The sequence below is a fragment of the Paroedura picta genome, chromosome 2 (assembly GCF_049243985.1).
Source record: "Paroedura picta isolate Pp20150507F chromosome 2, Ppicta_v3.0, whole genome shotgun sequence".
Taxonomy (NCBI): domain Eukaryota; kingdom Metazoa; phylum Chordata; class Lepidosauria; order Squamata; family Gekkonidae; genus Paroedura; species Paroedura picta.
This window is the reverse complement of record NC_135370.1, coordinates 62,259,035-62,280,426: the sequence shown is the minus strand read 5'-3', so window position 1 is coordinate 62,280,426 and position 21,392 is coordinate 62,259,035. Positions and strand designations below refer to the sequence as shown.

The window sequence follows — 21,392 nt, the reverse complement described above, 5'->3', positions numbered from 1 at the left end:
GCGCAGCCCCCCCCCCCCCCACGGCAGCTCTCTGGAGCCTTCTCCCGGCCACTGGAGCGAAGACGCGGCGAGGCCGCTCCAGCGGCCGGGAGAAGGCAGCACGCCCCGCAGAGGACTTACCCCATTGGCTGCCAGTCAGTCGATGTGGTGATTCCGTGGCCGGGCAAAGCAGGCAACGGGGAGCTGCGCTTTGTGTGGCTCCCCGTAGGCTGCTTGGAGCGAGATGGACACTCGGAGGGGCCAATCAGGAGCCACTTCGCGGCTCCTGATTGGCCCCTCCGAGTTTTTATCCCGGACAGGGCCCGCCCTAACTCCTCCCACACAGCCCTTAGTCAATTATTAAGTCGGGTTTAAAGACTAGGGGTAAAGCCTGTTGTATCCAGGAATGGGTGCTAGAGTTTGGGGGTGGGAAGAGGAAGGGAAGGGCTGTCCCGCATGCAAGGCCATGGGGGTGGCGGGGTGTTTTGTGTGTGGGGGTTGTGGTGGTATGGTGGCAAATGGAGGTGTGGTAGTGGTGATATGGGTGTGAATAAAGTGTAGTAGGGAACGTTGCATGGGAATGGTTGCTGGCTTCGAGGGGGCTGGGTGGCAGAGGGTGGTGGCAAGGGCTTTTGCAGAGGGGGACAACAGCGCAGGGCAGCGTGTGGCTGCCAAGGTGTCCATCTTGGAGGCCATGGCAGCATTTTATTGGAGAACGAGGTCTGGGGCCTGGCCGTGTTAGCTGAGTTGCAGGTGAGCTTGGTTGGGAAAGATTTGGGGGGTCCAAGTGAGAGGCGGGGGGAAGGCTTTCCTCTCCCCGTAACAGACACCCTGCGAGGGGGGTGAGGATGAGAGAGCTCTCCATTTTAGAGGCTGCCGTTCTTTAACTGTTAGTAGGGGCTGGCAAGGGCTCATGGGAATTGTAGTCTATGGACATCTGGAGAGACACAGTTTAATCACCCCTGCCCTAGAACAACCAGGACTGGGGCAAGGATGAACCCCAACATAATTTTGGGACAGACTTCAGCCTCATTTACCACTGGATCATTCCACACAATTTTCCAAGGCAATGATAGGAAGTGCTCTTCTCTTTCCTCTGTAAGGGAAGAAAATGGGGCAGAATGGCCTGCAGGAAGGGCTGGGTCTCTAGGGGTCTTCTGGGGCAGCATGGAGCAGAAATCCTAGTTTCCCCATCTATCTGTGAGCCCCATCAGTCATGAGCAAGGAAACAAACACCAAGGGCAGCCTAGCCCCGCAGGTGGAAAACATTTGCAAGCTGCCTGCCACTCACCCAAGACTGTGCCAGGATTGCTAGGTAGTAATGAACAGGTGAAGACCCATCAGCCATAATAAAGTAGGGGGGAAAAGTCTCAAGCTGGTGATGGCGAAGTGATTTAATGTTCAATATCACAATGTTCAAAATGAATTCCCAGGTATAGTCCGTTTTCAGTATCTTCATTAGTGAACTCTCAATATTGTAATAACTCAGTCTTCTCTAATAATGTTTTTATGATTGTTGGAAATAACTTAGTCTTTTATAATGTCTTGGGTATATAGTTCAATTATATATAGTTCAAATTTATAGGAGTCTACTAATATTAACATCACTATATGGGTTGTGGTAGGGCGGGCACTCCCCCTCAGAAGGTACAGGTTGGCTTTCCTAAGTTTTGTAGGCAGGAGCCATTGCCTCAGGAGGGCAAAGCCGAAAAGCCCCCACGCACCCCTGGTAACTCACCTCAAGAAAGGTGTCTGAGGGGCCAGGGACTGCAAAGAAGCAACAGAATTGTGGGAAGATGGTTAGGGGTGCAAGTTCTCATTTGATTTGGCAGCCAGTTGGTAGATGGCAAATCAGAGGCATACAGGTGCCAATGATGGACCTAATTGGCCCATAAGCCTTAACACCAACTCCTCCCAGGACCCCTTACCCCTTTTTATTTAGATGCTCATGGTTATAGATGTATTGGTCAGATCTTACAATGCCACAGCATACATACTTACATTAGATTATACTAATGCCAAAATTAGGCATGGGCATGAATCCTATTTTTGCAGTTTGATTCACGGTTCTTAGCTGAACTGTGAACTAAACTAAATCTGCATGGACTGGGAAGTTGGTCCATATTGGTTTGTGAGCCATTTAAAATTTAAACTCCTGCAGCTTTTATCAGGGAGCAGAAAGCAGTGGTCTTAATGGCTCTCAGCCATTTAAACCCAATAGCTAAGTAGTGGGGAGCTTCCTGCCTTTCAGCTGGTTTTTGTGAAGAGCACTGAGGAACACTGAAATAGTAGCATTTGGAATGGAAGGTAAAGACATCTTTACTGTTAATATTATTCAGTAGGAGTCTCAAACAAGTTATAAATGCACCCCCACATGCAGGACTGGAATGTACAAAGCTAGCATAGATTCTGAATTATGTCTCTTGACTTTCATGTGTAGGTAGGTGTTCTGCGCTTTGTGACTTTCACTCTTTTTCCCAGACAGCTGCATATGTGAAAGTGGATAAATATAGGACTCAGTGGATCACATTTCACTCTTTTCCTTGGCTGACCACCAGCAAATAAGCAAGAAGTTATACGGCCATACTGGCCCACTGAAAATCCAGAACAAGAAACAAAATTCATGTTCATATCTTTTATTAGGGCCATTTTGGTTGGTCCTAAGAAAAAGTTTTACATAGATTTTGTTTCCTCAGCAAACAGCTCTAACTAATTTGTGCTTCCCACAAGCAGATCTCATTGCCTCTGCTTCTCACTGAGCCCCAGTCATGGGGATGCATTTATACCAGCCAAAAGCTATCAGGGAAAGCAGGCTAAAATAAAGCAGACCACACATTTTTAAGGATTTGAAAAGAATCCTACATCTGAATGTCTAAAAACACAAACCACTGTTTCATTCTGCACTTTTATTGTATTAAAATTTTCCATGTAAACAATTTGTACATTAGTCAAAAGTCCCCTTTTGTGTCATAATATATATATATATATATTTATATAATTTACAAAATAGCTAAGAATGCTGGAGGCTGTACATAATTTTACATTCTTATCTGATCCTCCAATAAGTTTAATATACAGTAACTAGAAAATAAAACAGCACATACAAAATGTACCAAGTTGTACCTGTTAAAATTGTCAATTACCACAGTAATTGAAAATCCCTGATCTTTGTATCTGCAGCAGTCAGAACACTTGAAGATTACTCCAAAGCTTCTGGGATTTCTCTGTCATCAACAATGAGTGTATGAATAATTCCCTCTCTTCTCTTCCCACTACTAACTGCTTTAATGCAACAATGATGGTTTCCAATACTGAAATGGGTTTCGGTCCCATCGTCTACAAATTCACCCTGGAACAAAAACGGGAGAAGCAAAAATTGAAATTTTCAAATTTTCTGGAATCTCACAAGTACTTGCTAGTCACTAAAGGCCTGTTCTAAAGCACAGGTTAGTGTTCAAAGGGGCCACTATTCACGCAAAACCAAAGGCTGCTATCCCAGTAAAAGTAGGGATTACTCAGGAGTTTACTTCCCTGTTTAAAGAGGGGATTTAACTATTTTAACTATATTTTAATTGTCCCAATTCTACACATTTTGATAAGAGAGTACCAAGGGATGATAACTCAGTTTCCTTGACTGTTCAGTCATGCCCGCAGTTACATTAATGATATTAAAAGTTACATACCGCTGTTTCCATTTTTTTACCATTGTACCAGACATCCATTGTGTCTTTCTCTGTAAAAACAAGACATCACAAAAAGACTAGTTTTATTTTATGAAGTTTAAGCATCAGTACAGGTCTGCTCCTCTTTTACAGGTTATGTTTCATTTGATTCTGATTGCTTGTACTTTTGCTATATTCTTTTGGATTTCTGAGATCAGGTTTTAATTCTTTTATCATCAAGCTATAAATGCAGCTGTGCACCATTTACATGTGCTAATATTTTCAATGAAGGGAAACACAGGAAAAAAGAGAAAATATGGCAAAGGGTCCCCAAGTCTCTCTACAGGACCTTGAAAGTTGGCAGAAATTACATGATACCAAAGACCAATGTCCTTCCCTAATAAAAGGAAACTAACAGACATTAGAGAGGTGTTTATGATCAGGGGTAGGCAACCTGTGGTCCTCCAGATGTCCATGGACTACAATTCCCATGAGCCCCAGCCAGCATTTGTTGGCAGGGGCTCATGGGAACTGTAATCCATGGACATCTGGAGGACCATAGGTTGACTACCCCTGTTTATGATGACTAGCTTAAAAGTCAACCCAAAAAGTTGAGGAAGAGGACTGGTGTCTTCAGACCTTTATTCCAACATAAACAAGAGAAAGTCAATACCTGTTCAAAGGAGATGTTACTTTTCATGCAACTAGTCCCTGCCCAGAAGCAGGACACTGAACAGTTTACTAAGCAAGCCTTTTATGATACATCTAGGTACAAAGTACATAAAAATGTTCTGCTCTGCACTCAGCCTACTGGTGGGTTAAAATAGTTTTATTTCTCATGCGGTTATGTGGGGAAAAAGCCCTCTGTATAAATCTGTAGCTAATTTTTATATTTTTTCCATCTACAATTAGAAGGTTCTTATTTTAAGTGGACAGTGTGATCTTATGAGCATCTATGAAAGCACAGCTTACAGATTTATTCCATTCATGCAACTTATTTAGACCTTAGGGTGCTACTGCTCTGCTGATCCTGCAACGTGGCTTCTCCATAGCACAAATGTGGGATTTTGTGACCTGTACAAGTTACTGTAATTAGCATAATTAATCACCTTTGTATAGTAGTGTTGCTATTTTAACTGTTTTACACATTCCAGACTTGGTAGTTCCGGAGAAGGACAAGTTCTGAAGTGCTATGAAAGCCCTACCCCCAAACAATGGAAGCCTTACTCAATCACCCCTCCAATTTGTGCTGTTTTAGCAAGTATTTCTCACAAACTTACAAACATATTTTCAGAGCAATAACTGCAAGAAACTACCATATATACTCGCATATAAGCCGAGGGTGGGAAATGCAACAGATACTGGTAAATTTACAGGGTGGCCTAAGCGCTTAATCCATGCTCCATCATCACAGGCCTCCAGCCTCACCCTCCAAAAAACACAGAAAAGTCAAGAGGATGAATAGCTGCTGGCTTTTGTACTCCGCTTTTCACTAACCAAAGGAGTCTCAAAGCGGCTTACAATTGCTTTCCTCTCTTGATGCCAGACACCCTGGGAGAGCACTGATAGAACTGCTCTGTGAGAACAGCTCTGGCAGGAGAACCAAACAGTGTCCCCCAGGCCAGCAAACCAGAGCAGAACAACAGTACCCGAATTTGGCCACCTACAACAACAGCTGCCGAACTGGGGGCTACAGTGCCCAACCAGAACAAAACACTGAAATAAAGAACTGTAAAACTGAAAATTGAAAGAACTGTAAAAATCAAATTTTAAAAGAAACACAACCCCAAGAAGAAAAGGCAAACAATGCTGCCCCTCAAAAGAAGAACAAAACACTAGGAGAAAGAAACAGTAAATCCCAAAGCACCCAAAACCCATCCCACCCACAGAAATTAAAAGAATAGGAAAAAAAGAGGGAAAAATATCAAAATCAGTCAAACCATTGATGTCCTACAAGCTGCCAGAGGAAGCTCAGCTTTCAAGATCTTTGCAGAAGGCAATAGTTGGCTGGGAGCAACTAGCTCACTTGCAAAAATTTCAGCTTGCAAAGGCTATGCTACTATTGGCTGGCTGGGAGCAACAACCTCAGCTTGCAAAGGCAATGCTATGATTGGCTGGCTGGGAGCAGGCTGTTATTTCAATTACCCATGTATAAGCCGAGGAGGGCTTTTTAGTACTAAAAACTCTGCTGAAAAACTCGGTTTATATGCGAGTATATACGGTACCTCTGCCCTTGACAAAAAAATACAAGATTATTATGAATCAAATGATGTGCTTTCTTCTGTACTTCTCTGGAATTGTGATAAACATACAGCTCTGGAAATAACCCTTGTGGCAACAGCCTTTTTGGTTCTGGCCTGTGCATCAAGCTTAGGCTTGTACCTTTGTCAGGGTGATATAACCCATGCTTTGTATGGCCACAGCAAGACCAGATTATTAAGACTTGTCTTTGATAGCATGAAACAACTGAAACAGGAAGGCCTTATACAGATCCAACTAGAAATTATGGGAGAACTCCCAGAGTTTCCATGGATCTGTATTTCTCAAGTATAAGTTGTACAATAAAGGAGTCTTTCTGTTCAGTATTTCTCCTCTCCATGATCCAATTTCTTGATTGCAGTTTACAGAGAGAGGAACTGCACGATACATTGTCACATTTCGCTTCTACTAGAATTTAGCAGGATGATGCATGGAAAAAAACACAGATGAATGGCAGTTGCACTTTAAGGACTAGTGAAATCCTTAGAACAAGTTACCTGTTGCAATTAAAACAGTAAAGGTAACCACTAATCAGTTACTGAATTTATTATTCAAAATGTTTGCAAACAAATAATCCTGCTTTGCAACATTACCATAAAACTAACTTTGCGTAATTTAAAATATACCACTAACAACAGAACTATTGCTAGATGACAGCAAACTACAAATTTTTTTTCCTGATCTAGAATACCCTGCACTAATTCTGGAAGTTTTTCTGGGCCATGCACAAGTGGATTTGCAATCAGTCAAAACATACGCAAGATATTGTAGGCGAATAGCTTACCTAATACAATCCTACAGTCAGCTCCATCCAGGGTTAACATCCAAGTGTTTGTAGTCTTTGACCTGTTCTCCATGTACTTCTTGAGGCTCTGTCCATTGATTTCCAAGGTATATTCATATGCAAAGCCACTGATTGCATCAATGTTAATGGTAGCTTTTTTCTTTGCTTCCCCAACGATAAATGTCTCTCTCCCCACAAGCTTGAACATCCATTCTTTTCTCATTATTTCCTGGAAAAAAGGCAGTTGGGTATTAGTAGACAACATTTTGCTTCAATGGTGAAAAGATGGGTAGAACCATGTTAATGTAATGTTACCACGGGGTAGGAATAATCTTAACCTCTTTCTTGATTTCTTTATTCAGATAGACTATTCTATGCCCTATTCTATTTACCAACAATGACATTAGTTTAACCTGACCTGGTTTCCCACAAAATCAAGATTAAATGGCTCCAGCCTGGTGGAATGAGTTGCCAGTGGAGACTCAGGCCCCTATGGAACTCTTGTCTGTAAAATAACACTCTTCCACGAGGCATTTGATTGAAGCCAGGGGCTACACTCTACCAGCTGAACTCCACCCCCCACCTTACTCCTACCATCCAAGCCTGACTGAAAACTGAAGTACCAGCTATGTGATCCCAGGCTTTTTTGTGTGTGCATGCATGCATGTAAGATAGCATACTCTTTGTTAAATAATTTTAAATTGATCTATTTTAGTATTTTAACTGTTGTAAGCTGCCTGAAACCATTTTGGAAGCCCCGAGATACTTAAAGGCCATAGAATTCAAAGAAAATTTTTATAGAGAGAAATCCCCCATCCAGCAATATACATAGAACACTTCTTATCTTCAAAGGTAAATGCAGATTGCGACTAACACCTCTACATGGAAAGGATAGCCTAAGCATCCAAAGCCATGAGGTTGCGAGTATGGGAACAGCACAGTGGGGAGAAAACAATTGGAGAACTCTCTGCAGAGAGTTCTGGGACTTTGGTCAAGCACAATAAAGGGAGAAAATGGAAGGGGGGGGGGCTGACATCTCCCTGGAAAGCTTCCCAATCAAGTTACCAAAATGAGGGGAAAGGTAAAATGGAAGATGAAAGGGAAATACAGAAAGTCAAGGATACTTGGAAGCTATTTAAAACCACATTAATTGGAAATATAATGCATTCCTCAGGTTAGGAAAAGTGCTGCCAAATTAGAAGAGGTCAGGGAAATTATAAAAATAAGGAGGCTTCTTTTAAAAAGTGAAAGGTCAGCCCCAATGTGCTGAATAGGAATGAACACAGTTTCTAGCGTACAATAAGACATTTTGAGGAGTGGGTTGCTAAAAGCAAATAAACATTAAAATAAAATATCTGGAGAATGAACCCAAACAGAGAAGCACTGGGGCCTTTCGATGACAAAGTAATAAAGGGATTGCTAAAGGAAGAGACTCAGTAACGTTTTTTCTTTTGTGTTGACTGTGGATAGTGTGTAGGGCACACATAATAAAGGGGTCTGAAGAACTGCGCCAAATTAAGATAACAGACAAAATTCTAGGCCTTCTGAAGAAATTAAGAACTGGTAAATCTCCAGGTCCTGATGACATAAACCCAACAGTTGATCTACCAACCCTATCACTAAATTCAGCCTTGGTACCAGAAGATTTTATTTTCCTGGGCTCCAAGATCACTGCAGATGGGGACTGCAGCAAAGAAATTAAAAGACGCTTGCTCCTGGGGAGGAAAGCTATGGCAAATCTAGACAGCATCCTAAAAAGCAGAGACATCACCCTGCCAACAAAAGTGCGTTTAGTCAAGGCTATGGTCTTCCCAGTTGCAATGTATGGCTGCGAAAGTTGGACCATAAGGAAGGCTGAGTGTCAAAGAATTGAGGCTTTTGAACTCTGATGCTGGAAAAGACTCTTGCGAGTCCCTTGGACTGCAAAGCGAACAAACCGGTCAGTCCTAGAGGAGATCAGCCCTGACTGCTCCTTAGAAGGCAGGATCCAGAAGATGAAACTCAAATACTTTGGCCACCTGATGAGAAGGAAAGACTCCCTGGAGAAGAGCCTAATGCTGGGAGCGATCGAGGGCAAAAGAAGAAGGGGACGACAGAGAATGAGGTGGCTGGATGGAGTCCCTGAAGCAGTAGGTGCAAACTTAAATGGACTCCGGGGAATGGTAGAGGACAGGAAGGCCTGGAGGATCATTGTCCATGGGGTCACGATGGGTCGGACACGAGTTCGCACCTAATAACAATAATAATAACCAGAAGATTGGAGATTAGCAAATATTACACCCAAATTTAAAAAAAAGGGATTCAGAAGGGAACCAGGCAATTACAAGCCAGTTAGCCTAACATCTGTCTGAGGCAAATTGGCAGAAACTGTAATTAAAGTTAGATTTTAAAGGCATTTTTAAAGTTTGGATTCTGCAAAGAGATATCCTGCCTTGCCAACCTTTTGGGGTTCTTTGAGAAAGCGAATAAGCAGACAACAGTGGCCTAGCAGGACTTTCAACAAGATACCTCACCAAAGAAGTAAACTTAGCAATCATGGGATAAGGGGACAGCTTCTCTTATATACATTGACAGAACCTTCCAGCCACATGGACAATAGTTTTGTGGAACTAAATTGATTTCTGTAAATCTTGTTGTTGTAAAGAAAGTATTTTTAATATTAACACATTTTGGTATCAGTAATCATTACACTTGTAGCTAGTTTGCTCTTTAAATTTCTTTGTATTTTGTCTCTGCACTAACAACCTTGAGAAAGATAAGAAACCTTTGGTACAGTTCTTTGTACTCTATGCTGGTTGCATGGGTAATTTTACCTGTCCTGTACTAAATAATTCTTACTACATTTATGGAACATGAGACTGAACCTATGAAAAGCTTGCATTGATGAGAGCTAAGTAAGTCTTTGAGAATAGTGGTAAAGTGGTCCTTTTACAGAGACCTCCTTGTTTTCTAATTCACTTTATTATGATTTATATTCACTGGGTATTTTTGACTGTTTAATGATGAACTGTAAACAAAATTTGGCTTTACCAGAAGCCTGTCCTGCTGCTAAATCAACATTAAAGATTAATAAAAGGCATACAGCAAACTCTTTTTGGAACTCTTTATTGTTGTGCTTAATAGACTGCTCTTTTGACTGCATTGTTCTATTTCTGTAACCCTCTTTATTTGGTGGTGTTGCAGCAGTGAAAACAGCAAACCCTGTGTTTGGAATTATTAGAGAAGTGATTGAGAGATGTCATAAATTGGACGAATGAATAAATAAAAACAGCCAATATTGTAATGCCCCTGTATATATCTAGGGTGCAGTCTCATTGGGAATACTGGGTATAGTTCTAGTCACTGTATCTCAAAAAAGATGTTGCACAGGAGGCTACCAAGATGATTAGGAGGTTGGAGTACCCTCCTATTAGAAAAGAGACAACTAAGGAGGGACATGATAGAGGTTTATAAAATTATGCATGAGGTAGAAAGAGCTGAAAGGGATAAATTTCTTTCTCCTTTCCCGAACTACTACACCTTGAGGGCATCCAATGAAGCTGATGGACAGTAGGTTCAGGACAGACAAAAGGACCTCCATAAAACTTTACAGTTATTAAAATGTGGAATTAACTGCCAGAGAATGTAGTAAAGGCCACAGGAATAAACAGCTTTAAAGGGGAATTTGATAGATTCTACCAATGGCTATTAGCCATTCAGACGCATTAATCCTCTGAATCCCAGAGCCAGGAGGGGGAGGCCTCAGAATCTATGCCCTCTTGTTGGCAGATGGCCAACTGGTTGGCCACTGTGTGAGACAGGATGCTGAACTAGATAGGCTATTGGCCTGATTCAGCAGGACTCCTTACATTCATTTTTGTCTGCTCCTCATTGTGGGAATCCTTCAGCGTACTGAACCAAAGTGGAGCCATTTTTGAGAGCTGAGTGACCAAAGAAGGATGTGCAGAGTATGGAAAAATACTGCCACGTTGACAGGAACAGAGCTATGTGTCCTAAAGTCCAGAAGACTGGAAAACTACTCCATATAGGAAGGGAAGTGCATGTGGGATGTATGTATAGGAATGTATGGTATATATTAACTTTGTAGTAGAGATAAGCATACTCACAGAGTACAGGGGGATTAAGACTGTAACAATAAAGACGGGGTAGGAGAGAGAGAGAGAGAGAGGAAGAAGAGAGCGCGCGCTCAATTCCCAGACGGGAAAACTCTGCTTGGACTCCCCTCAGCTCCTACCCAGATGGAAAAGGCACACCGACTTTGAATCTTCTTTCAGGGGCTATCAGCTGTCGGCTGGCTCCGACAAGTGGTGCCCTCTCTGAGGCTCGTCGCGACACGTGGTCGGATATTTCAACGCTCACCTCGCCCGGCAAGGGTTTCAGGCGCCATTCATCTTCGGATCCCGGTGAGACGTTCCCAGGTGTTTGCCTTCCGCTGCTTAGTGGTTTTTTTTTCTCCACTATGGGCAGCTCCCTTTCCAGTCCGCAGAAGCGCTTTTTGAAAGACCTTCAGTATATTCTTAAACAGAACAAGCTGGAGGTCCCAGAGGAAGATTTGACGTCCCTTATTTTGGCAATAGCCACGTATTGTCCTTGGTTTCCCGAAGACGGCACAGGGGAAATAGGGCCCTGGGACAAGGTTGGGACCATCCTCCATAGAAATCCGCATGTTTCTCTGCCAGTTTTGAACGCGTGGTGCAAGGTTCGTGTGGCCTACGGCACTTTAGCGCCGCCTAACATCAGCCTGACCACGCTTACGCCTCAGAGCCTGCCTGTTCCTGCTCTCACTCTCCCGGCACCAGCCCTCCCGCAGCTTGCCGCACCTTCGCCGCCGCCAGCTGCTCCGCCTGCCTCCCAGGCTCCGCTGCCGCCTGCACCCCCTCCTGCCCAAGGCCAGCCGCCGCCATCCCGGAAATCGGCTATCTTGCCAGCGACCTCTGGGTCTGCGGAGCCCACCGCTTTTCCAATTTTTGTTCAGCCCTTTGGTCCTCCTACTCATGCGTCCTTCGAGTTCCAGCTCATGAAGGAACTGAAGACGGCTGTGTCCACGTATGGCATTAGTTCTCCCTATGCTCAAGGCTTAATGGACAATGTTTTTTCTCTTCGCCTCATTCCCGAAGACCTTAAGTTGCTGGCGTGCACTCTCCTCCCTCCCTCAGCTCTGGTCATTTTTGACAATGAATGGGAGCATGAGTGCCGCGAGCGGGCTCCTGCGCTCGTTCAGCAATATAATGCCCAGTTGCCCCCTGGAAGTGTTCTAGCAGATGAGGCCATCATGCTAGACGGCTTGTTGGGGCGAAGCATCCAGGCAGCGATAACAACGCAGGTTGCCTTGCACAGCCCGATTCAAGAGGCCTCCGTTGCCGCCGTGCGAGCCGCCTTTCTTCGCACCCCCGACCCTACCAGGAAACTGCAGAAATGGGGAGCGGTCCGCCAGGATCCAGCGGAACCTTACGCTGAATTTATACATCGTCTCATGACTGCCGTTCAGCGACAAGTCACAAGTCCTGAAGCTCAGGAGGTGGTAGTCCGCCAGCTGGCTTTTCAGAATGCCAACGATGATTGTCAGGCAGCCTTGCGTCCTATCGCTGACCTATCAGGAACTGATATTCATGCTATGCTGCAGGCCTGTCAATCGCAGGCCACATACTCCTGTGGAGCAACATTTTCGTGCAGAGGAACCTCTGGCTCAACCACTGGAGGCCTACCGAAGCCTCCCCGACCCGGAGTGGAAAGGATCTGTCCCGCTGAAACCAGGAAAATGAGCTTTTGTATTTTTCTGTTCTGTTACATGCTTCTTTTTGTTGATTGTAATCTCTTTGTACGTTATGCTCACTATATGTTCAAGCAACATGGTAAGGATTCTATCTTGCTGTATGAATCTCCTTTATCGGGGGAGAAAGACAGGGTTTGTCCCTGGCTTATTGGCCTCGCCACAGTTGGTGATGGGATCCCTTAATGAAATGAGAAGCAAGCCTACTGTATTTTGGCCCCCTGAACAAGCTTGAGATTAGTTAGAAACAGGTTTTCGAATTAGATAGATGCGTGTGACCATGTGTACTAAAGGATTGGGTTTTTGTTGTGGGGTTAATAATGTTATATATAACAAACATATGAGAGGATACAATGCATCACAAAAACGCTTGAAAATTTAAAACTCTTACTCAGAAACAAGATTTGGAAATTAAGGATCTTGATATGAAAAACAAGGAATTCCAGGGTGAACTTTTTAAAAGTAAAAACACATTTGCAAAAGGTACTGGCTTTCCAAAGCCACACAGATAATAAATTGAAAAGAAATACAGTAGACCCAGTAACCCAGCTTCACCTCTTGTCTTTAAAGAAGAGGAAATATTCTCAGTTCCCCCATCACAGAGTCAGGAAGGAAATCTTGCCTCTGAACCCGTACAGAGTTCCAAAATCCAAGTTCAAAATAATGGTTCAACATGTGTGCTTCCATTTTTACTTTTGAATTTTCAAGTTTTAAATTTGGCTGCAATTGGTAGAGCCTCCAGCTATAGTTGCAGTCACACTGAAACAGCCACTATTTTGCAATCTTAAACAGACTCTCTTTGTCTAACTGCCTTCCTAGGCACTAAGCCCCATGACTCATGCTTGCTCTCCCCCATCCCAGCAACTAATCCACATAACAAATGACTGAAAGTATTCCTTCTTCCCAAATCAGGAAGGGAAGAAGTTTTGTTTCTTTAAAGACTGACCCCTACCTCAGAGAGAATCTAAGGGTGGGTAGAGTACAGTAAAATAGTTCTGTTCTGTTTTGTTTTAGTTTTTATTTTAAGACAATTTTGGCTGCTTTTAGTATTTGAAATGTTTTCTCTTTGAGAAAAAGCATTCTCTCCATAGCTTTTCCCTCTGACATTTCCTATTTCAAATTTTAATTGGCAGTTAACACTTCTTTTTCTCTTTTTTCCATAAGACTATTTTGTTTAAAAATCTGCTTTTGCAATTTTGTTTTTGTTTTGAATATGTTTAGAAAGCTTCATACAGATCTTTCATTTGGGTACTCAGGCTTCCACAAAGCCTGACTCCTATGAAAAGGCACTCTGTGTATGTACAGAGGAACAGTGTTTCCTCCTTAAAAATGCAATTCTTTTGACACACTATTGTGTAATAGGACTCACATGCAGATTGGGAAGGACGGTCAATGCCACTGGACTGATTATTCAAGAATTGCAATGAGAAATTGAAGAATTATATCAAATGATGGTGCAGCACCGTTTTGCCTTGGACTTTTTGCTTGCACGCCAGGGTGGATATTGTGAAATTGTAGGTCAGGCGGCATGTAAAGTGACTTTTCATAATAGTAGAGATAATGAGTACAGGTGGTGGGACTGGATCATTGGGTGGCTATCTTCAATAACCTGGCTGTGACAAGCGGTGGTGGGAAAACTATGTGTGATTTGTGTATTAATAACAGGATGTTGTTGATTACAATGTATTCCGTCTTTGATGACACAGTGCGCTGATTGGTTTCATGCAAACAAATCGGCCAAAGCCGTTTCTAGACACCATTTCACGGCGCCTGTATATCAGGCGGTTCCCACTAGAGATATGATTGGCTGTCATTTAAAAGAAAAGTGGGTATGTGGGAATCCTTCAGCGTACTGAACCAAAGTGGAGCCATTTTTGAGAGCTGAGTGACCAAAGAAGGATGTGCAGAGTATGGAAAAATACTGCCACGTTGACAGGAACAGAGCTATGTGTCCTAAAGTCCAGAAGACTGGAAAACTACTCCATATAGGAAGGGAAGTGCATGTGGGATGTATGTATAAGGATTATGTATGGTATATATTAACTTTGTAGTAGAGATAAGCATACTCACAGAGTACAGGGGGATTAAGACTGTAACAATAAAGACGGGGTAGGAGAGAGAGAGAGAGAGGAAGAAGAGAGCGCGCGCTCAATTCCCAGACGGGAAAACTCTGCTCGGACTCCCCTCAGCTCCTACCCAGATGGAAAAGGCACACCGACTTTTAATCTTCTTTCAGGGGCTATCAGCTGTCGGCTGGCTCCGACACCTCATGATATGTGTGCCCTTATGCTAGCACGCCTTAAAGTTTTGCAAAAGAGGCATCTTAATTTACCATACTCTGAGACAGTATGTGACTATGGTACAAGTGGTGTATCACATGGCCTTTGAATATCATTACTTTTATGAGCCTAAAAATCTTATAACTCTTCCTTTGTTCAAAAATATAGAGCATACCTCTTTTCTTAGATAATAGATCTTTCATTCTTTTAGCTGGAATGTTTTGTGTGTTTGTGATAGATTTTCATAGACTTCCAAATAGAGTCTAGCTATTTATACTTTACTAATCTGTTTAGAACTAATAAGTTAAGAAGCAGTACAAGGTAGAGAGAGAATGGGTTGAATCCAGGTTTCCCAAAATGCAGTTCCAAAATGGAGCAAATTACTCCCAACAGGAGTGCTTCCTTTCCATGATCTTCAGCCCCCCCCCCTTTCCCTGAGTGTTAATTGGTTTCTGTTACTGCTGTGTGAAAAATGAACTGGGCCTGGGGAACCTGGATGTGATTTGTTAAAAGATATCTTGTGTAGTTTGGCCCTATGTGCCTATCCTGTTTTGGATCCTAGCCCAGAACTTTAATTTTAAACCGCAGAATAACAATTTCAGTACTATCCTAAGCAGGTCTTCTCAGAATCCTAGTTGAGTTTATTCAATGGGATTATTCCCAGGGAAATGCTGTTGATCTGATACTTAGTCACAGTATCACATCAGATTTAATTAGCCTGACTTGACCACTGTTTAAAAAATGACTCCAACATACATTTTATATAACAGTCCTACCTTTCCATCGACACGCACAACTCGTTTGCCAGATGTGGTCCCATGTTCGAATTCAATCTTGTGAACACCGTCACTTAAGGCAACTTCCCAGACAGCTACCAAATCGGTCATGTTGTCCTGGTACCTGTAGTGAGGTCTGTAGTAAAAGCAGTTTAAACATGCATTAATATATGATGAAACCTTAGCCTACAACCCAGACACTCCTTCAGGCACATGCAAGAGTTTCCACATAGACATTAAACTTCACCACCCCTGCTCTTTGCCCTTAGCATTTGAAGTTCTCTCTGAAATATCTCCAAACTCAGCTACCACATTGTGCAAAGTGGGTGTCTTCTGAAAAACAGAAAATTTAAACATCTGAATTATGCTAGCCTTGTCAAAGCCCCCGCCCCATTATCTACTGGGACTAATCTGAGCCTCCTACCTCTTCTCTCCTCCTTTTCCAGTAAGCAGAAGAGCTAGGCAGTTGTGGACTGGATTTTTGTACTTACTTTTTAACTGAATTTAATTTAGTAGTTTTATATTTTATCTGTATTTTATCCTGGATGTGATTTTATAGTGATGGAACCCACTCTAAGTCCCAGGAAACAAATATACTTCTCAGTTTTTCCACACACACCCCCCCCAACAATCTCTTCTGACCACTGGAAAGTTTCTTCCCATGGCTGGGGGACATGCATGGCCTCATACCCATTCAGATTTATTGATTTATTTACTGCCTTCCTGGCAAGCTTTAGGAGGCTAGAGACAGTGAAGGAGGGAGCTCACTTTCTTCTTCCATTAGGGAAGCTGATTTTCACTGGTGCACTACAGGAGGGCTTAAAAATTTGGTTGGTATTGCACAAAAATGTTGTAATGGTGTATTGCTGCGATTTACTAGCTGTCAGATTTAAAAAAAAAACACACACACAACTCATTGTTTCCCTTGTAGAGACATGTTGGGAAAGGAATTTTATAAGGTGCTTCCTCATACCTCTATAACAAAAAAGGGGCTTACTTTAAAAATAAATTAATTCAGCAGAACTACTAGATTGCAATTAGATTGTTATAGTTGTTGTGCAGTATCACAATACCAATTATTGACTTTTAGATAGAAAGCACTCAGAACCCCTCTAGTGGTGATGGGCGGAGCATGCAAGGAAAATAGAGTTTGATGAAGGGAAGAGCATCCAAATCTTTCAGGTGAATATACTATTGCTGATAGTAATGCCACTGTATTCATGGCAGTGATAAATAGAGAATCCTTGCTATGTGGATGCGGTCATAATTTGTCTTCTATGGCAGGGGTAGTCAACCTGTGGTCCTCCAGATGTTCATGGACTACAATTCCCATGAACCCCTGCCAGCATTCGCTGGCAGGGGCTCATGGGAATTGTAGTCCATGAACATCTGGAGGACCACAGGTTGACTACCCCTGTTCTATGGAACACAGAGGCAACTTGCTTTTCTTGCAGCCACAGAACACTGCTTCTTAAAGCACTGCAGAAACTGAATTCAGTTCAGGATCATGGTCTGGGATGAGGTGGGGCTTCTGCCTTCCTCATGCCATTTACTAAGCTGAAACAGCCCAGGAAACTTGCTGTATTTGTCCTGTTTTGGAACTGCATCAGTAAAACAGCACTGGGGGACCCCTCCTCCCCCAAGCGGAGGTCCTAAATCAGATCAGGCCTGTGCAGCATTTTAAAAAGTATTCCCCAAAAGTTGCTTTGTGGCTCTGAGGACATGTACCCATCTCCTTTAAAATATAATCTGTAGCTTGGCTCTAAGTCTTCAACTAAGTCTTCAACTGGAGAGCCAGCTTGGTGTAATGGTTAGGAGTGCGGACTTCTAATCTGACATGCCAGGTTCAATTCTGCACTCCCCCACATGCAGCCAGCTGGGTGACCTTGGGCTTGCCACAGCACTGATAAAACTGTCCTGACCAAGCAGCGATATCAGGGCTCTCTTAGCCGCACCTGTAAGCTCCTTCAGGTAGAGAAAAGCGGGCATATAAGAACCTCCTCCTCCTCCTGTATATTCAACATTCTTTCTAGGCATATCTGTCAGCGATTTGGAGCATGGTGGCTTGGCAAATAAAAGCAGTAAATGCCTCCAGGATGCCTGAAGAAAATCTACAACGCAACCCTAAAAAGAGTGACACCCTTCTAAGTTCATTGACTTCAATGGACTTACATCCTTCTAACACTTCTTAGGATTGCACAGTCCAAGTTAAACTATTTACAAACTAGAGCTACATCACGACTCTGAATTACAGCCAGTAGAAGTAGCCCTCAAGTACTGAATGTGCATTTAGGAAATCACCATTTGCATTACTTGCAAAGATTGGTTTGAGTATGATCAGGATTAAGAGGGTCTCCAAAACCTTTCTACCAGAAGATGTCAAAGACTGAACCTTTGAAAACCCACTTTAAACAACAATTTCAAAGCAATTTTGGTCAGAAGCAACCATACTTAGGTGCATATATAATGCCAAATAATGGTTATGGAAAAGCAAGGGTATTTGAAGAAGAGGGGAGACTCAAACCCACAGTACATTTCCAGTCTCCACACTTCTTAATTCTGTCATCAAAGTGTCCCTCATATAAAAGTACTGGCCGACCAGAGATCAAGGCTGCTTAGGAAGTAGAGTGCAATACATATCAATTGAATGTTCACATTTGTGACTGTGGATTGAATAGTTACTGCACTCCAGTTGCCATCTTACTTGCTTGGAATTCAGAGCTGAAATACTGAATTACAGCTGTGACACTGATATATTTGAGAAGGTGAACAAGAACAATGTTAAATGGCTTGGATTTACTATACCTCAACAAGATATGGAGACATAATAAAGAAGGTGTAACAAAGCATACACAATACTCACATCACAAAAATATATATTATATATATTTGTAATAATAGAATATACTTGCATATAAGCCGAGGTATCTAATTTCACCACAAAATCTGGGCAAACTCTCCCATCCAGCCTTCCTCCCAACAAATACAGAAAAGTCAAGAGGATGAATAGCTGCTGGTTTTTGTACCCCGCTTTTCACCCTCAGAAACCATAGAATAGTTTGGAAGAAGTGATAACTACTGTAGATCCAGTTTTATAGGGAGCAGACTGGACCTGATGAGTCGGTTTTCCAGCATTGTTACTTCACTTTGTATTTCAGTATTCTAACACCACTTTAAAAACTCCTAGAGATTCTCTGCAAACATCTTTCATTGAATAATGATGAGAGCGATTTTCTGATGTCTCATATCCCTGCTATTTTAACAGCTTTACCTGTTAATTGTCTCTGAATATGACAATAACAAAATAAATTTTTCATACAAGTATGCAACTCTCAATAATCCCAAATAACTGATGCTTCTAGAAGCAAAGATAAAACAGCATAAACAGAAACAAAAACAAAAGGCCACTTCATGTGTATTTTGGGTTAATATTTATAATTTTGTGCAATGACTCAGCTTTATCCCTGCTTAAAATGAAATAAGGAGCATACTTATCACAATCAGTACTGTGGTTAAAACAAAAATCATCATTTTATACTGAGAATTAGAGGTCCCTAAATAAGAAGTCCAGCAACTCCTTAAAGAGTAAAAACATTTATTTATTCCAGGATAAAGTTTTGTAAATTAGAGCTCGCTTCAACAAAGACATGCACTCTTATGAAATTAATGTTATTCCTTGTATGAAGGTAAAGGGCCACTATCTACACCCCCCAAAATACATTTTTATTTGAAGCCCCCCTCCTCCAAGAGTTCTTTTGAGTTCTGTATAACTCTTAATTAGGCTACATAGATGTTTACGGAGTGAGGTGTTGCAGACATTGATAATATTTGTGAATTATTTTGATTGGCCGTATTAAAAGATATGACACAGTTTTGGGGGTTGCGATTTCACTTTAGGCCCATGTACCTACCGAACACTTTATATTACCTACACCATATTCCTGAATTCGTTTTACAAAGAGCAATAACTCTTGAAGATATAAAAATAGCACTGTTTCCATGGTTGCGTACCAAAAGCACACTAACAAACAAGCAGCCACTTTTAAGCCAGGCTAGCTACCTAACAACTAGGAACAACGAACAGCTAGGAACCGACTCAACCCCCCCCCCCCCTTTTATGGTCGTGGCTGGTGATGCCAGCGTTAAAAAGCGTGGCTCCAGGGCAAAAGGGATGAGCAGGCGTTAATCTGGATTCATAACCATGGGATGCAGCGGGCCGTGGCCCTCCAAAAAGCGTACAGCGTTAGAAGGGTGCAAATATTTACACACAGCCGCGTTTACACAGGGGCGGGGCGGCCAAAGTCACTATGCAGAAACGCTGAGGTTGGGGCGAAGGTAGCCGACCCCCTCTGCCTGCCCAAGGCCCTTCCCTGGGCGGCGGCGGTGCCAGGAAAGTCATCGCGCCCGGCCACTTCGCGGCACTCCCCCAGGCAGTTCCCACCCAGCAGGTGAGGAGGGCGGAGCCGCTTCCCAACTCCCCCCCTCATACCTGCTGCGGCTCCCCCGGCGGCTGGCTCCGCTCGCGGCTCCCCCGCGCCTTCCTGCCGGCCTCAGCTCGCAAAATGGCGGTTGGGCCCGGAGGAGGGAGAGCGAGCGAGCGAGCGAGGGAGCGCATCGACTGGAGCAAGAGCTCAGCGCATCCCCCCCCCCTCCTCCTCCTCCTTCTCCTTCAGCAACACACCTACTCGCCCCGCCCGCCCCCGGCTCCCTCCCGGCAACAGGCCAGAAGTTTCCTCACCCACGCCTTCTTTTCTATGTCCTTTGTTAGCAGCGGTGGCTTCTTAATTGAATTCTTTCCCTTCCCCCCGCAAATAAAGAATACCGTCTGAGTCGACCCTTTCTTTACCGGGAGTGAAGACCCCCGTCCTGCTCCTCAATGAGACTGCCGTGCTAGGCACACGTAAAGGGGAGTAAAAATATACACAAGTCTCGTGGAAGCTTAAAAGATTAACTCGTTCTTCTTGAATGCTGGTGGATGAAGATACTTTGGCTCCAACTCCTGTTGTGATTATGCAAGTCTCCTCAGAGTGACCGCTACTGGACTGTGGACATGGCCCACAAGGAGGGTTTGTGCTGGTTTCTGACCGTCCCCCCTTCTCACCGAGACTCAAGGCATCCGAAGTAAGGATGGACATAATTCCCATTTTTCATCCCACTCCTTTCTATTGGGGGGAGTTCTCCTCTTCCATATTTCCCCCTTATTTTTTCTGCCATTCATACTGAGGTTATATACCATTTGTACATATTTACGTGAGCCATATTGGGAGGATAGTAGAGATAATAAAATAAAAATAATGCCACAAAGGCTACTTTCCTCACTCCCACCAGGAAAGTTCCTGCCTTCAGGTGCTCCACAAACCTTTGTGACTGAAACCCCACCCCATGAAAGCTTTCCCTCACCTACTTTGTCTTAGTCCTCCTGCCTGGCCCAGTAATCTTCCTGTCAGCTTCCAGTGCTCCACCCTGAGAGATCTGCTCTGGCAGATAGCAGTAGTCAGCACTGCATGCATCGTTGAGCAATGCTGGGTGAATGATGGACAAGTGGGTGCAAGGGGAGATACCATAGGGAAGGAACAGAGAAGTTCTGTAGATGGATGAGAGGGATCTCTGAATCTATCCATGCTGGTCTGCTCCCCACCATAGCACCCTGCCTCTGGAGAAGTTGGAGATCACTATCTGGTGATAAAATTGAGAGCAAACAATTGAGAACTCTCAGGCAACTGCTTTGCATGAGGTGGTCCCAGGTTGAATCCTCCAGTTAAAAAGGACCTAGTGAAAGACCTGTGCCCTGAGAGCTACTGCCAGACTGAGCAGACACCCTAGATACCTTGATGGACCAAGGCTTTGACTGAATCCTGTTCTGATTAAATTCTGCCCTGGGCC

The 21,392-nt window shown here is 43.3% G+C and overlaps 1 protein-coding gene across 5 annotated transcripts; it reads right to left on the bottom strand.

Annotated features, from left to right (window-relative positions):
* Positions 1 to 2,599: 2,599 nt before the first annotated feature.
* Positions 2,600 to 21,051, bottom strand: FAIM (Fas apoptotic inhibitory molecule). Of its 5 annotated transcripts, none has more exons than XM_077320331.1 (5): positions 20,914 to 21,051; positions 15,510 to 15,645; positions 6,685 to 6,913; positions 3,663 to 3,712; positions 2,600 to 3,328 (listed from the first exon to the last, which is right to left on the bottom strand). In XM_077320331.1, the coding sequence occupies exons 2-5, from the start codon at positions 15,618 to 15,620 to the stop codon at positions 3,179 to 3,181; spliced, it is 540 nt and encodes a 179-aa protein (XP_077176446.1). In that variant the 5' UTR covers positions 15,621 to 15,645; positions 20,914 to 21,051; the 3' UTR covers positions 2,600 to 3,178. The 5 variants fall into 5 exon arrangements, with proteins under 5 accessions (XP_077176446.1, XP_077176442.1, XP_077176445.1 ...); XM_077320327.1 differs by having other exon boundaries at positions 20,910 to 20,930; XM_077320330.1 differs by lacking the exon at positions 20,914 to 21,051 and adding an exon at positions 20,356 to 20,512.
* Between the last annotated feature and the right edge of the window lie 341 nt (positions 21,052 to 21,392).